The sequence below is a fragment of the Micropterus dolomieu genome, linkage group LG07 (assembly GCF_021292245.1).
Source record: "Micropterus dolomieu isolate WLL.071019.BEF.003 ecotype Adirondacks linkage group LG07, ASM2129224v1, whole genome shotgun sequence".
In the NCBI taxonomy this organism is placed as follows: Eukaryota; Metazoa; Chordata; class Actinopteri; order Centrarchiformes; family Centrarchidae; genus Micropterus; species Micropterus dolomieu.
The window spans coordinates 25,641,830-25,656,327 of NC_060156.1; the positions used below are offsets into that span (position 1 = coordinate 25,641,830).

The 14,498-nt window shown below is 38.2% G+C and overlaps 2 protein-coding genes across 5 annotated transcripts in view; one reads left to right on the forward strand and one right to left on the reverse strand.

The window, feature by feature from the left end:
* Nucleotides 1-1,100: 1,100 nt before the first annotated feature.
* Nucleotides 1,101-8,091, reverse strand: sgo2 (shugoshin 2). The gene is made up of 10 exons (XM_046054861.1): nt 7,959-8,091; nt 7,833-7,867; nt 7,486-7,615; nt 6,848-7,023; nt 5,813-5,887; nt 5,015-5,088; nt 4,727-4,878; nt 2,522-4,603; nt 1,625-1,739; nt 1,101-1,514 (listed from the first exon to the last, which is right to left on the reverse strand). Exons 3-10 carry the CDS (start codon nt 7,568-7,570, stop codon nt 1,376-1,378), a joined length of 2,898 nt encoding a protein of 965 aa, XP_045910817.1. The 5' UTR covers nt 7,571-7,615; nt 7,833-7,867; nt 7,959-8,091; the 3' UTR covers nt 1,101-1,375.
* Nucleotides 8,092-10,528: 2,437 nt separating this feature from the next.
* Nucleotides 10,529-14,498, forward strand: part of pikfyve (phosphoinositide kinase, FYVE finger containing) — a 28,044-nt gene continuing 24,074 nt past the window's right edge. For 2 of the 4 annotated variants that reach the window (XM_046053850.1, XM_046053853.1), the window contains exons 1-2: nt 10,529-10,680; nt 13,141-13,340. In XM_046053850.1, the coding sequence (XP_045909806.1) occupies nt 10,673-10,680; nt 13,141-13,340 (208 nt within the window). In that variant the 5' untranslated portion in view covers nt 10,529-10,672. The remainder of the gene's footprint in view (nt 10,681-13,140; nt 13,341-14,498) is intronic. The other 2 variants (XM_046053851.1, XM_046053852.1) reach the window with 2 other exon arrangements.

Below are 14,498 nucleotides of genomic sequence, written 5' to 3' on the forward strand. Positions count from 1 at the left end.
GAACAAAATTAATCAGTTGCCATTTAAAAAAATGCTTCATATTGTACTTTTTAACAATCTCTGGCCTTTTAATATGAACTCACATAAGGGCCTCAACATCTCTTTTCAGCTGTCTTGCCTCCATTTTTGTGAATCAATTCCTTCATGTAGGACTTCTGGAAAAACAGAAAAACATCTTAACATTTTCTTACTTCTAAATACAGTATTATCTTTGTCATCAAGATGGTGACTAGAAATTAGTGAAGTTGAAATACAGGGCAATCAACTCATATTCTGGTGAAAAGAAGGGCTAGCTTGCATAACATCGTTAAATTAAAAATAAGGGGTTAATTCACTGCCAAGGAGTGCAGTGCAACAGTCAGGACATGAACCTGATACCTTGTTGGACCCACATGAAGAACTACCAACAAATTTAATGATACAACGGTCCAGGTAGTTTAGTCTACCTTAAAAACACATTCCCTATAATGGTTAAACAGCTGTGTGCAACAAATCCAAAACAAAATCCATTTATCTGGTGCGATATCAAATTTTACAAATTTTAATGAGCAGACAGAGGCCTACTGTTTTAAAACATTAGATATTAAAACTATATTAATATTAAATTGAACAACATGCAAACAAGCATTTGTACTCACCGCACAATTCTCTATGACTGTAAACTGTCAAAGAGCAATAACCGTACGGACCTTCAGTTTACATGATGATACAAAATCGTAAACATTGTTTGGCTGCAGTGAGGCTACAGTGAATATGGTAATCCTCCTGGGGGAACACAAGCCTGTAACAGCGATGTGGAACAGACTTCTCAGGTGAACAGCATGGATTGAATAATTTATGACCAACCTCCTATTAATCTCTAAAACCACTACCAACCAGATATCACTGGAAAATAAGTCGTTATCAGTACATACATTTGTTGACAAAAATTTTATCATTATTGTTTTGAGGGTTCTTCCTCAGACTTGTGAAGAGATCCACTGTTTGGCATCAAGTGCTGACCATAAAGAAGAGTTAAAACCACAATTAACCATCATTTTTCACTCAGGAGCAAAAATCAGCCTTTAAACTCGAAAGAAATAACGATTTGATACATATGGTGATAATTATCGATTTCAAAAGATATGAAATTTTTTATTGTGATAACACATATTGTCCAGCCCTACATACAGATGAGATTGCAATATGAAATGTGCAGATCACAAACACACACAATGCTGGCGCAATGTTTGTCTACAGTCTACGGTTGCCTGCAAAAATGTTTGAGACTTCACTTAAAGACTGATGAAAAGGTCTTTATTAAGTTTTTAAAGAAAAACAACAAATTCAAATAAACCAGGTTTAAAAAAAAAAGAAAAAAAGAAGAGAAAAAGAATCAGTCAACCAAAATGGGTCTTTCATTCTGCAGGTTGGATCCAGTCTTCTTCTGCTTCTTCTTCTTCTTCTTGTCCTCCTTAAACACGGGAGAACTCAGAAACTTGCTGTCGGTGAATTTGTCACCACGCCTAATTTTGCTGTTGCAAAAAAAGAAAAAAAGACATACAATGAAACTCACTGCAGTATTCAGGTATAATCAATACAGAAATAGGGCTGTGGCCTTAGTTTAGAGACAAGATGTCCTCACCTGTTGAGGGTCGGCTCCTTATAACTGACAACAACTCTTCGTCTCCGAGTTCTCCCACTATTTTCGCTGTCTGGGGTTACAATGGTGTTGGTCAGTGAGGTTAAGACTCTTCCTGCTGCAAAACACAATCATTTTAAATTAAGTTGCCTTTCAATCCTTTTTAAACAAATGTAGCCCCACAAAGGAACAAGAGGGTGAAATAGTATTCGCATGTTTCATATAACCACAAAACAAAAACTTGAAATAAGAGCAGCCATGCCAAAACATACTTTCTCACTAACTTTTGGGTATCTAGCCATACAGATAGTTTTGTTTGTAACATATCTCCCTGAGATATCTGCCTTCAATTCAATGGGGATAAATGGAATTTTATGAAAAATGGTATGTAACAAAATCAACAGTCTCTTTCCAGAGTCAGTGTTTCTGTCACTCTGCATGATACAATCAAAACAATCTAGGTATAGTTTTGGTATCTGTACCGTAACTTATATTTTCAATTTTAGTGTCTATTCCTCCAGAGAAAAAAAAAAAAAAAAAACTGGCTGAACCAACCCTTTCAAGCTAAAATCAGGACTGGCGACTTTACATCCATCAGCAGAGTGTGGTAAAACACTAAAGAAAGCACATTATCTTCTAAACTCTACTGTTGAGAAAATGCGAAATGTTAAAACAGGTTGCAGGTGTACAGCTGACAATAACATCTGACTTAAGTGAGTAACAGCTTTCTCTGCACTCATATTACCTGGCTGGTCAATGACACAGTCACTGCAGACCAACAACACTCAAGTGAAAAAAAAAAATATTGTGACACTAGAAGACATGCTGGAGTTGTATGTGTATCTAGGTATTAGCTTACTCAAATAAAATTTTTAAAAAAAGACACTATGTCTACCATACCTGGAGAGGCTTCAGTTGTGACAGCAATGGACTCCTCAATCACTGCTGCGCTGCCTGATGTTTGCCTCTTGGGACTAGCGAGTAAAGAGTCCACCTCAGTGGCAGTGCTGACATCTAGGGCCAGCCATGGTGGCATCTCGTCCGTCAGCAGGTCTCCCAGATTCTGGTGAATTGTTTCATCAGTGGTGTCCACCATGTGATTGCTGGCACTTGACACACTAGATGTCCTTGTGTTGTTTAGTGGAACATTATCTTGAGTTTTGTGCAAATAGACAACGAATGTCTCCCTTGAGTTTCTGGTTTTCGCGGCAGTATGCAGCTTGGATGTGTTCCTACACCGTTTTGGATTCTGATCGTTGGGTTTTGAATATAAATCTTTAAAGATCTCATCCTTTTCACAGATGTCAGAATAGGAGTCTACCGTGTGGGAATCATCTTTATTTCTGTCAGGACCACCAATGCCATTGAGTGCTGAGGCATCGCTTAAGTCCCCAAGATAACGCGCTTCATCCTCAGATCTAAATCCTTTGTTGCGACGGCTACTTTTTCCCTTCTTTTTCCTGTCATTTAAATGATCAACACACTCCTCCCTCTGCATTGCTTTCTCCTTACAGGTTCGAATTGGTTCTTCTCTTCTGGCTTTTTTAGGTGTCTGAAACTCTGGTTCTGATGTGCAACCTTCATCCAGTGGCATTACTTCCTGGTTATCATTGCTACTCAAATCCTCTTGAGGGCTTCCTGAATCATGACAGGCCAGCCAAGGACGCTTACAGGAACTCTGCTTTTCCACTACAAAGGCTCTCTCCCTGGGCTTGTGTGGATTTGATTCTGAATGCTGCCAAACGACACTTACATCCGTGACCGTTGGATCTTGTGCTTCACAGTTGGAGGATCCTGTAGAAGGCATTAAGTCCTGCTCTGTCGCACAAACTTCTGGTGATGTGCTCAATGATGGGCTATCCCTGACCACTGAGATAACAAAAGTCCCTCTGTATTTTGATTTATGACTTTGCCCAGGATTTGTTACAGTCTTGTGTTCATGTTCTGACTCTGGACATGTGACATCACTTGCACACAACTGAAGCTCTCTGGGTAGTTCTTGGTCTTTGCTTGCTTTATATTGTCCCATAACTTCTTCTTCCACTTGATTATGGACCTGTAGCAGTTGGGATGGACTGCTCTCACTTTCATACAAAGGCAAAGTGACAAACGTTTTTGTGCTCACAGAAGACACCTTCCTGCCTTTAGTCCTGGACCTCCTGCATGTGATTTTGGATCTCATTTCTCCTGCAATATCTTTCTCTGGTGGTAATTTTACACTTTCACTGGCTATTGAGAACTGATTTTCAGGATCCATGAAATAATCATCCACATCTGGTAAGACAATGTCACGGGACTCTGTTTTTGACATGGGGCAGTTACGGGATTTTAATTTCTCCTTCACTATTTTCTGACGGTTGCCAGCTTTAGACTTGCCCAACTTGGGTATGCGAGAAGTAGTGACACTTCTACACTGTGTTTTGTTTGACTGAAGTTCAAAAACCTCTGGGTCTCTAACATCCTCTGGTGCATGGTCATCGATCTGTAACACAGTGCAGCTAGGAGCACTCTGAACCCCACGTAACCTAGAATCTGCAGAGTTCTTTACTTGTGGATTTTCAGTCACACTTGATCCACAGTCTTGTTCCTTGTTCTTCTTGCCTTTCAGGTTGCCAGAGCGGCCTGCTTTTTTGGCCTTAGTTTCCACAGTGATTATGTCAGCAGCATTACTTAGCGTCATCTCCATTGTTTCGTTCTGAAGCACAGTCTTCTCTTGTTTGTTACCATGCTCTGGTTCAGTTTCCACGACTGAGCTACTTGGAAGGTGAATATCATCAGGTAGAGATGGCTTGGGTTTTTCACATCTGCTCACAGCTGATGCGGCTTGACTGTTCTGGAGACAGGGGTCTGACTTCATATCAAACTCAGATTGAGAGAATATCACTGAAAGCCTCTCTACTTCCTCCTGTAGGCTACTAGACGGACGGGAGGTTCCTGTCTGGGGAGCTTGTATAAGCTGGCTCGAAGGCCTTTTATCAGCATCTGTGAAAAACACATTATCGAAAACAAACAAATTACTTATTTCCAGGGAACTCTACATCAGTATATCAGGGTGGTTAATGGAAAATTATGACTAACATCAAAAAATCTCAGAAAGCTCCCTACCATTGCAACTATGAGTGGGGTTTCTGTGCCTATTCTGGAAATTGAAGACATCTGCACAGATGTTTTTTTCAGGCAAGTCCGATGTTACTTTTTGGAGGGGACACAACACAGCGCCTGAAATTTCTGGCTGAACAGGTAGCTGACCTGTAAGACTAATAACGGGAGTTAGGGAGGGGATAGGCGATAAGCAAGACAGAAAAAGAAATAGCAGACGTCATTCACAGCTGACTAAACCAAAAATGGTTCTTAATAAAAGTACAAATCAATCTGAAGACAGTATTTTCTCACCTTCCCATTACAAGATTTTCTTTATTGATGTCGCCAGTTGAGGTCTTGTCTTCCTCTGATGGTTTGGGAAGATCCTGTGGGTAATAATTACATGTTGCTAGGAATTTTCTACTAATATCATTAAATGTGTGTGAATTTGGTTAGGTAGCAGTCTTACTTTTGCAACATGTTGAAGAATTGAAAATTAAAAATTGGTTCCTACTTATATCAGAATAGAGCATGTTTTCTCTTGAGGAGAGGAAAACCATTGTGAAATCGTCATGTCTGTGCTTGACTATGATGATATACTGTTCTGTTGAAGGTATTTTGCTCATTCTACTTAAAAATAACATGATGTCTGTTTTTTGTATGCATGTGCTTGTGTGTGATTGACTATGTTGTGTGTTTTTCTCTCTGTAACCATTTCCTCTGATGTACTGAGGTCTATCGTGCAAAAGACATCTTGTGACAGTGAGATCACCTGGCTAAATAAAGGTTATACACACTTCCACACCCTGAGATGCCACCTGAGGGTTGTGCAATAGCTTAATATCGGTCGCTTACCATCTTTCCATATATTACTATCCTGAGAAAATAGTCAAGAGTTGTCATGGTTTGCTGTTCTCAAGTCTCATTTGGACAAACATTATTTTTTTACTTTGTCATGGTATTATTATTCAGCAAATACTGTAAAATATTGATATCCAGATAATGCTATGGTCATTTTCATTGTAATTTCGTTTCATAGTGCCTACCCTTACGCCACAAACCTGCCTTACAAAACAGAAATGGTTAATATTTAGTGAGAGGACTCCTTACACTGTCAGAGAATAGTTCAGACACCATGTCCAAGTGCTGCAGAGTGCTGCTTTGGAGGTTTTTCAAGATGAGAAGCTGTGAAAGAAAAAGAAGATGAACTGCAGTCAATATAACAGGACATTTCTGAGAAAATCTGTTCAGTATAACCAATGCTTGTATGGTCAGAAATTAATTGCCTTAAAGTGGTCATATTTTGCTCATTTTCTGGTTCATCATTGTATTTAGGGGTTGTACCAGAACAGGTTTTACATGGTTTCATTTTCAAAAACCACCATATTTTTTGTCATACTGCACATTGCTGCAGCTCCTCTTTTCACCCTGTGTTGAACGCTTTGTTTTAGCTATGGAGGTATGCATCGGATTTCTAATAGATCTTTGTTGGCAGTTGCACATGCGCAGTACCTAGTTAAGGACTACTAGCCAATCAGAAGCAGAGTAGGCCGTGCCCTGAAAAGCCGGTAAACACGGCTACGGTTCAGCTGTACATTTTCCCCCTACCAGCTTAGCAACATGGACTGGAGCAAGAGTTTCAGAGTGAGTTATTAATCTGTAACAAATGTATCTTTCATCCATAAAGTTTTAACTGAGCTCTGTCTCTACACAGTAACAACTTTATGTCCATTGACTGCTTGGAGGGTAGCTAGTGTTTGGAAGGTAGAGGAGAGGCAGCAGGCAGACGTCTTGTCACTGTGTGCTGCAGCTCAGAGTGTTTTCCACCTGTGTTTTTTGAGGGCGTGTCGGACTAGCCGCTAGGAGGAGCATTATAACGTGCATTTTTTGTGATGTCGGCATAAAGCGGAAGAAAAGGCTGGACTACAAACGAGCTGTTTTCACGCAGTTCAGACCAGTGTTTTATGTGGGAGATGGGAACTCCCTTTGCGGTGGCTTTTTTACTTTGCAAACCTATTACATGCACAAAAAAGGTATAAATAAAGGAGAGGGAAAAAGCTAAAAAAAAAGCTTAATATGACATCTTTGATAGGCCTTGATGTTATCTACTACACTTTAATAATTTTACACAAACAACAAACTAACCAGTTTCCTGTGCTTGTATTTCCTGGTGGCCAGTTCAAAATACAAAGCCTCCACTTGCTTCTTAAGGTACACATTCTCCTTCTCCATTTGCCTGCTCCTCTCCTTCTGGGCCCCCAAAGCAACAGCCAGGGCCCTGTTGTTGTTCTTCAAAGAGACCTTGAAGAAGGAGGAGGTGTCTGGTGTGGCCATGAAAAAGCATCACAATATTATTTTTCGGCAGGTGAATAATTTAACATTTTCTCTCACTGTCCAATAGGGCTGGGTGATATGGCCAAAAATGTTATCACAATAAAAAACAAAATCATATAATTCAGTATCTATAATTATCACAATAAATGTCAAATCATTATTTATTTCAAGATTACAGGCTGATGTTTGCTCTTGAGTGAAAGTTTGAGAAACCATTGTCCAAAACAACAAAACTTAATAGAAAGATTAAGGGCCAATTTGTTCGCTAAAACATTTATTGAATTTGTTAGTGTTTTATTACATTGAAGAAATTTCTATTGCGATAATTATTATTATTGTTTTATTGCCCAGCCCTAATGTCCACAAAGCTATTGCATATTATATTATTATTACGTTATGGCACATAAATATTAGTTTGTAAAATAAGTTCAAATGAATGACAGACTCACTGAGAATCTTGCTTTTGATCTTAGATGCTGCAGCTGAAGTCTGCTTGGAAGGCTTTAAAGATGTCATTGTGCTAACAGGTAACATGACCAGATGAACTAGAACAGCTGAGTCAGTGATGAAACAAATAGCCTGAAAGAAAACAAACGTGTTAGCTTTTGTACACAACTGATTTAGCCACAGCCAGCCTTTGTCTCACGTTGATTTTGATGTTTTGTTGATCCGATTGGGCTTAACCACACACATTAACAAGTAACGTTATCCACACAATGCATAGGTTAACGTTAACTTACTCATCTAACGTTAATTCAATTACAAACCGACTCAATAAGTTAAAGCTAGCACTCACCTGATAGCCCTTAGGAGGGTTATCTAAGAGAGGAACTAACAGAGAAAGCGTAGGTAATTAACTTTGCTGAAAAACTGTAAAGATGTTGTTCATTTTGTCGTCAAAACGTTAGCTAACTTAACTTACTTGAAAGGCAACCTATGCTAACTGGTGTAACGTTAACCGGTGGCGTCTCTAGCACATTACTCCTGAAATTTGGACAAAGCTTACCGTAATTAAACGTTATCCCTGGGTAGACTAAACCTCTTGGAAACACATGTCCTTGTTAATGATCGTGAATTAATAGAAGAAAGCTCATCATGAACTGACTACTAGTTGAACGTATCTGTTAAACGCTGCTGATTCCAGTTTAAACAAAAACAGAAAGTCCGCCGTATCTCTGCGCAAGCGCACGGAGGCGGGGTCTAGATACCGCGGGCCAATCAGAAACGAATAAATTGTAAATGAGGTCTGAATGAGGTTACTGGCTATTCACGTGGTGTCGGAATAATCGGAAAAATGAATGTCCGACTGGGAAAATTCACGCAAACGCCCCCTTAACTCGGAACGACAACAACTTGGAAAGACGGAGAAAATTTTGGTGCACGAGTGGCAGAGTTGTTGACGTCATACACGTACAACCATAGCGGACAAGATTAATCAAAGCAACGTTTGATTAATGGTGCAAAATCACGTATTGCATATACATTTTTTGCAAACGTGTCATTTGTGAGATGGTGTTAGGGTAGAACTTTTAGTTTGTTGTCCATATAGCGAGACCTTGTGACCTAGAATAATTAGGAAAGTTATTTATCAGGATTAGCGTTAGGAAGAATGACTTCACAATTCGGGAAAAGGGACAATCCGAGGAGCACGAGAATGCACTATTAGGCTCTTCAGGCAGACCCAGCTTCCAAGCTGTTCAGGCTGAAACAAGCTGCTCCAGATGTTGAATTGGTAATGTTATGATGAAGATGTTGTAGGGTGTTGTATTATACCAGCCACAGCGAGCGTGTGTGAGAGTGAGACTTGCTATTATTAAGTGAAGTGAATAGAAGAGAGATGGAACAAACAAGTGACAAGTGGTTAAATTTCATATGCATAAATGCAGATTTATAGGTAAAAAGCCAAATTTCTTAGGGGGTTTTTACAAAGAAGGTCAAACAGTACATTGAACCATTGATTGAGCTGCTATTCTATAAATTCAAAGGCTGTTAAAACTCTTACCTGTTTTTTGTTTAGATTCAGGATTCAAGATTCCTTTTAATTGTCATTCAGCAAAACAAAGGAATCTGTCAAGCCTGAACAAAACTATGAACACGGCTCCTTTTAAAACACAAATAACACGGTAATAAAATAGATCTCCATTTAAAAAAAACATACATATATATACATATATATATATATATAAAATATTCCACATTTGCATAATAAAGTCCAGTTTAGTGGTGAGTAGAGTTGTGTTCAGCAGTCTGATTGCAGCTGGGTAGAAGCTGTTTTTGTACCTGCAGTGCTGCAACACAGGCTGCAGTATTTCCTTCTGAGGGCAAGAGGGAGAACAGACTGACAGAATTCTTATTTGAATTGTAAGTCCTTCTATCTCACTACAAACCATAGAATATACTCTGTTAATCGTCATTTTGTGACACAAAAAAACCCAATCATTTATGTCAATAAACAAGCAGTCCCCATAATACACCAAATTATAAATCTACATGAGCGCCAAAATAATAACTTTGCCCTATTGTCTATAATACATTCAAACTTGCTTTATTAGCATGGCCATAGTTAAGTACAGTTTAGCCAAAGTAGGTTGCACATGGTTGAAGTTTAGTAATTATGATGAGTCTGAATGTAAGGACAAAAAAGACAACAGATTGTTTACCCATTTATACACTGCTTATACTATACATACGATACAACATGCAATAAACTACACACATCTACATAACTACACTACATAGTAATGAAAGAAAAACAAAATATATATATATATAATATAATAGATAGAGAGATAGTTCATTAATCCTCCCAGTGCAAAATTATACTGCAGTCAAGTCCCATATATGACAAAATAATAAGATAAGGAGATAGGGGCTTGTAAGAAAAAAAAAGTACTTACAGTTATAAATATAATATATTTATCTGCCTGTCTGTCTGTCTAAGAGAAAAAGAGAGGAATCCAATTTTTAGGGAGCTCAGTATAGTCTTAGACGTGTCAGATTTTCTCCTAGTAAATATATAATTGTGGCTGAAATTCTTGGCATTTAAGTAGTACCTTTGTGCTTATGGCTTTATACAAGCTGCAGAGCTTCAGTAAATTATTGCTCGGACTCTTATTGATCACACAGTTGTATTTTCTCTGATTTGATTTGATTTTCTCTGATTCCCACCGCGACATATCCATCAATGTGTCCCTGAGTAAGATACTTAACCCCAAGTTGCTTCAGAGGTAATTGCAATTCATTTACAGTCATTTAAATGAGTAAATGTAATTGAACGTAATGTCGACTAGGATTGTAGACAACAAAAACAGTGAGCAAGTGTAGGCTACTACTAGACTACAGTAAAAGGCAATTTATCTGTTTTAAAACCTACTCACATGGTTTTGAATAATGATATCTAGATGGCATCCTATCATGAGAACAGAGTGGTTCAATCGATATTTCTGAGTGTGAGCCCTGCTGTCTTGTCTCCTGATCACAACAGTTGGATTCAGTGCAGGGCTCGATTCGTCAGGTCTGCCTGTGAACGGGCGGCTAGGGGGGGAAATTGTCTCACGGGAGTCGGCTTTTTGTCAGGTGCTTTTACAGATGTCTTCGAAGTCGGACTACTTCATACATTGATGTCAAACTCATACAATGAACGGGTAATTCGCACGTTATGCTGTCATGGCAAATCAGTCATGTGTCATGTGTGTAAACTTCTCCTAACAGGACCGTTGTTGCAGCCAACCGGCTAGTTAGCATAGGAGGCTAACGGCTTATATACACATTCACATCGTTGAGCTAGTTGGCTAACGTTAGCTAACTCTAATTTAGTTAAGTTAGTTTGTGTTTCAAGTACTTGCCGCCAATGACACACTCATTTATTAAAAGTTGCGTAAGTTTGTTCGTAAATGTCACATTTACGCTGACATATAATTGTAAGCTAACGTTAGCTGAACTGCCCACTGTTGATAGCCAGCTTACGAGCCAGTTGCTAGCTAACTAAGACAACATCCGCTGGTTGAAATATTGAAACGTTGTGGCGGGTCGTTATCAGTCTAGAGACTATCAAATGATTAAGATTATCAAGATTATCCTGTGTGCACTAGCTACGTGTGTGATAAGATGGAGGGCTTCTTCCTTAACTGTGAAATGGTAAATACACAGTATAGTCATGCCACGGCCTGTTATGATCACATGATGAGGTGGAGAATGTGATGCTGCTACTTCTGCTATTTCCTCTACTTCATGATCTAAAATGGCATGCATTGCACACTCAAAGTCTGTAGCTTTCTTCAAAGGGTAAGTCTAGAAGAGATTTAAATGGGTGTCCCGGCTTTATACAGGGGTAGTTAAATGAACATGAAATGTAAGTTTGAGTCAAGGGTGGGATGGTGTTATCTCATCTAATCAATCAGTCAATCAGTTCATCTGTCATTTGAGTTAATTCAGACAGTCCAGTGATATTCAATCCAGTACTATAGCTGGTTCAGGATTCGTTTGTAACATTAGTGTGTGGGTTATTAAAAATATGTAATTTTCTTTGGCTGCTGGTAAACTAAAGTCAGAATCAGATTTATTGTAAATTTTCACATATGTGGAATTTGACTTGGTATTTTGGCGCTTACTTGAACATAAATATAGAAATATAAATATAGAAAAATTAAAGCGATCAAAAATTTGCGAGTAGGACTATGGCAAATATGAAAAAGAAATGTAAAAAATGTACAGGATATTGACTATTGATATATCTGTTTCCTGGAAAAACAGAATCACAGAAAGAAATCTCATAATGTCATTTTCCTGTTATTTCCTATCTTTCCTAGCATGTTTTAGAAAAGTTGTTCTTATAAAAGGAAGCGTAAAAGGTTTAACCGGTTTCCCTGAAATGTTGTCTTCATTGTTGTAAGGTGTGGTATTTCATCACATGGTTAATGCAGTTCATTGGTTATAGTTTAGTTTGTATCGGGCCGCTAGCATGATGACTATCACATGTTTTCCTGAGTGAGCTTATAAAGCTGAAATATATGGTGATTCTGTTTAATAACTGGTGCTCTTTAGTGATTAAGCTTCCTGCAGTTGCATTTCCTATGAGGTCATTTGCTTTGCCACATGTTTGCAACCACTATTTCATTTTGTTCACTGTTTCCTCTTTGGCTCTTCTGGTTTCGTGTGTACAGTGTTTGTACATAACAGAATGGTCAAAGTATTTGGTGAGGATCAGTCTGACTTATATTTAACTTAACAAACTGTTAGATCAGTGGTCCACTCCACAGCGTACCAGAGGGCTGAGTGCTTTGGCCAGTGTTTTTTTTACTGTACTGACTGTGATACCCCTTACTCACTAACTTAGTGTCAGTTCTCTGATTTTCTGTCAATAAATGACATAATAATAAAAGTCATTTGAAAGTACAGCTGGGCGATCTGGTCAAAAATGTTATCACACTAAAAAATGTCATCAGTCTATATCGATAATTATCACCATAAATGTCAAATCCGTATTTCTTTCAAGTTTAAAGGCTGATTTTGAATTGTGATTTCAAAGTTTTCTTTAAGGTCAGAACAAATACTCGATGCCAAACAGTGGATAGTCAAACCTATTATGTTAAAATCTTTTTTCAACAAATATGCATGAGCAAAATTAAGTAAAATCTTTTTTCAGTCCGTTTTCTTCAACAAAATACATATCTTAATAGGAAAATGACGTGCCAAATTGTTTGTGATTTAAATTAATTAAATCAAATATTTATTTAACATTTGTTATATTGCGATAATTAAATGTATTGTTTTATTGCCCGGCCCTATTTGAAAGTGAACGCTTATCAACATCAAGAAATATGATATCAGTTGCTAGAAACAAACAGCTGCTGCAACCTGGCAACTGTGGTGAGTTATTTCTGTGTATAGAGCAATGAAGATGAAAGAAACTTCATGCTGATGGTGTGAAAACACAGAGGTTGTTAAGGATGCTTATTACCATAACTTATTTTAAAGCAGACCTAATCTGCCCACTGACTGTTGCTTGTCTACGAGATGAACTCGGTGACGCTGTCACAATTGGATACACCATGTAAGGACAGTTGATCAGATACATGTGCTTAAGATATTTTTTGCCTCTCTAGCAGGACTAGCAGTGACATGGCTGCTGATGACAAGTCCTCGTCTTCATCCTCAACGGACTGGAGCGTCGAGCCGCCCATCCTCTCGCCCAGCAGCCCCTCCCACCTGACCCACTTCAAACCACTGACTCCAGAGCAGGATGAGCCTCCCCTCCGCTCGGCATACAGCTCGTTTGTCAACCTGTTTCGTTTCAACAACAAAGGTCAGTGACACGCACACACAATACAAACATCTAGATGGAGTTATGGATATAGCCCCATTATATACCAATGTTTTGTTTTGCTAAAGCCCCTAGGGTCACTTTTGTTCACACTACTGTGTTGATGCCAGGTTTGATGGTGATGTGTAGTAGAGCTGCAACAATTACTGGATTAATTGATTAGTTGTAAACTATTAAATTAATCACCAACTATTTTGATAAATCGAGTCTCTTTTTAAAAGAAAGAATGTCCAAATTCTCTAATTTCATCTTCTTAAATGTAAATATTATCTGGTTTCTTTATGACAGTAAACTTAATATATTTGGGCTGTGGACAAAGGAAGGGCTCATCACCTTGGGTTTTCACAACTCTCTTGATAAAAGTTGAAAAAAATAATGGACAGATTAATCGATAATGAAAATAATTGTTAGTTGTAGCACTAATGTGTAGATGATCCAGGGGACCCTCCAACACCACCACCACCACCTCTCACCTAGGGCTGGGCAATAAATCAATAATGATAATTATTGCAATATAATTTTCCTCAATAACAATATAACAAATGTTCGATATATCGCCAATAAATGTTTTTATTTAATTCATTTTTGTCACGAACGAATTAGCACTTAATTTTTCTATTAAGATTATTATTTTTTTGAGGAAAAGGGACTGAAAAAAGATTTACTTATCATATTTTTTGACAAAATTTGGTAAGAGAGGTAACAGAGAGGAGGCAATATAACGTCAACTCTACATACAAAAAAACTAAAAAAGATCCTTAGACCTTTTTTCTGATGCTCTGAAGTGACCATTAAGTTATATTACTAAGTAAAAGGGCAGTGCTGTATTTGTTGATCTTTAATAAAGCTTCCTGCATTATATTATATTTTAGTCACTACAGTACGAGAAAGTTAAGTATGTAAGACAAAAACACATCAAGCATTACAGAATGTTAAAACCTATCCTGAGCAGTTTTTAACAGAAGTCAGAGCAATTAACCAAAGTCTTGTGAAGTCATGTGAGAGAAATCGTCGCCTGGACCAATGCCAGGAAACAGTGAGCCATGAGTCACGTGTTTGCAGTCCTGCACACAATAAGGGCCTCACACTGACATTTCGTAGATGAGATTCGAAGAGGAGTACTGTACTTTATATAAGAAG

Excerpts from the sequence above, each read along its gene's own strand:
- sgo2 (XM_046054861.1), bottom strand. The coding sequence starts at position 7,570 with ATGTTACCTGTTAGCACAATGACATCTTTAAAGCCTTCCAAGCAGACT. Across the intron at positions 5,089-5,812 it reads CTGAACTATTCTCTGACAGT|GATCTTCCCAAACCATCAGA; the intron begins GTAAGGAGTCCT and ends TATTACCCACAG. Across the intron at positions 4,879-5,014 it reads GAAAATCTTGTAATGGGAAG|TCTTACAGGTCAGCTACCTG; the intron begins GTGAGAAAATAC and ends TCCCGTTATTAG.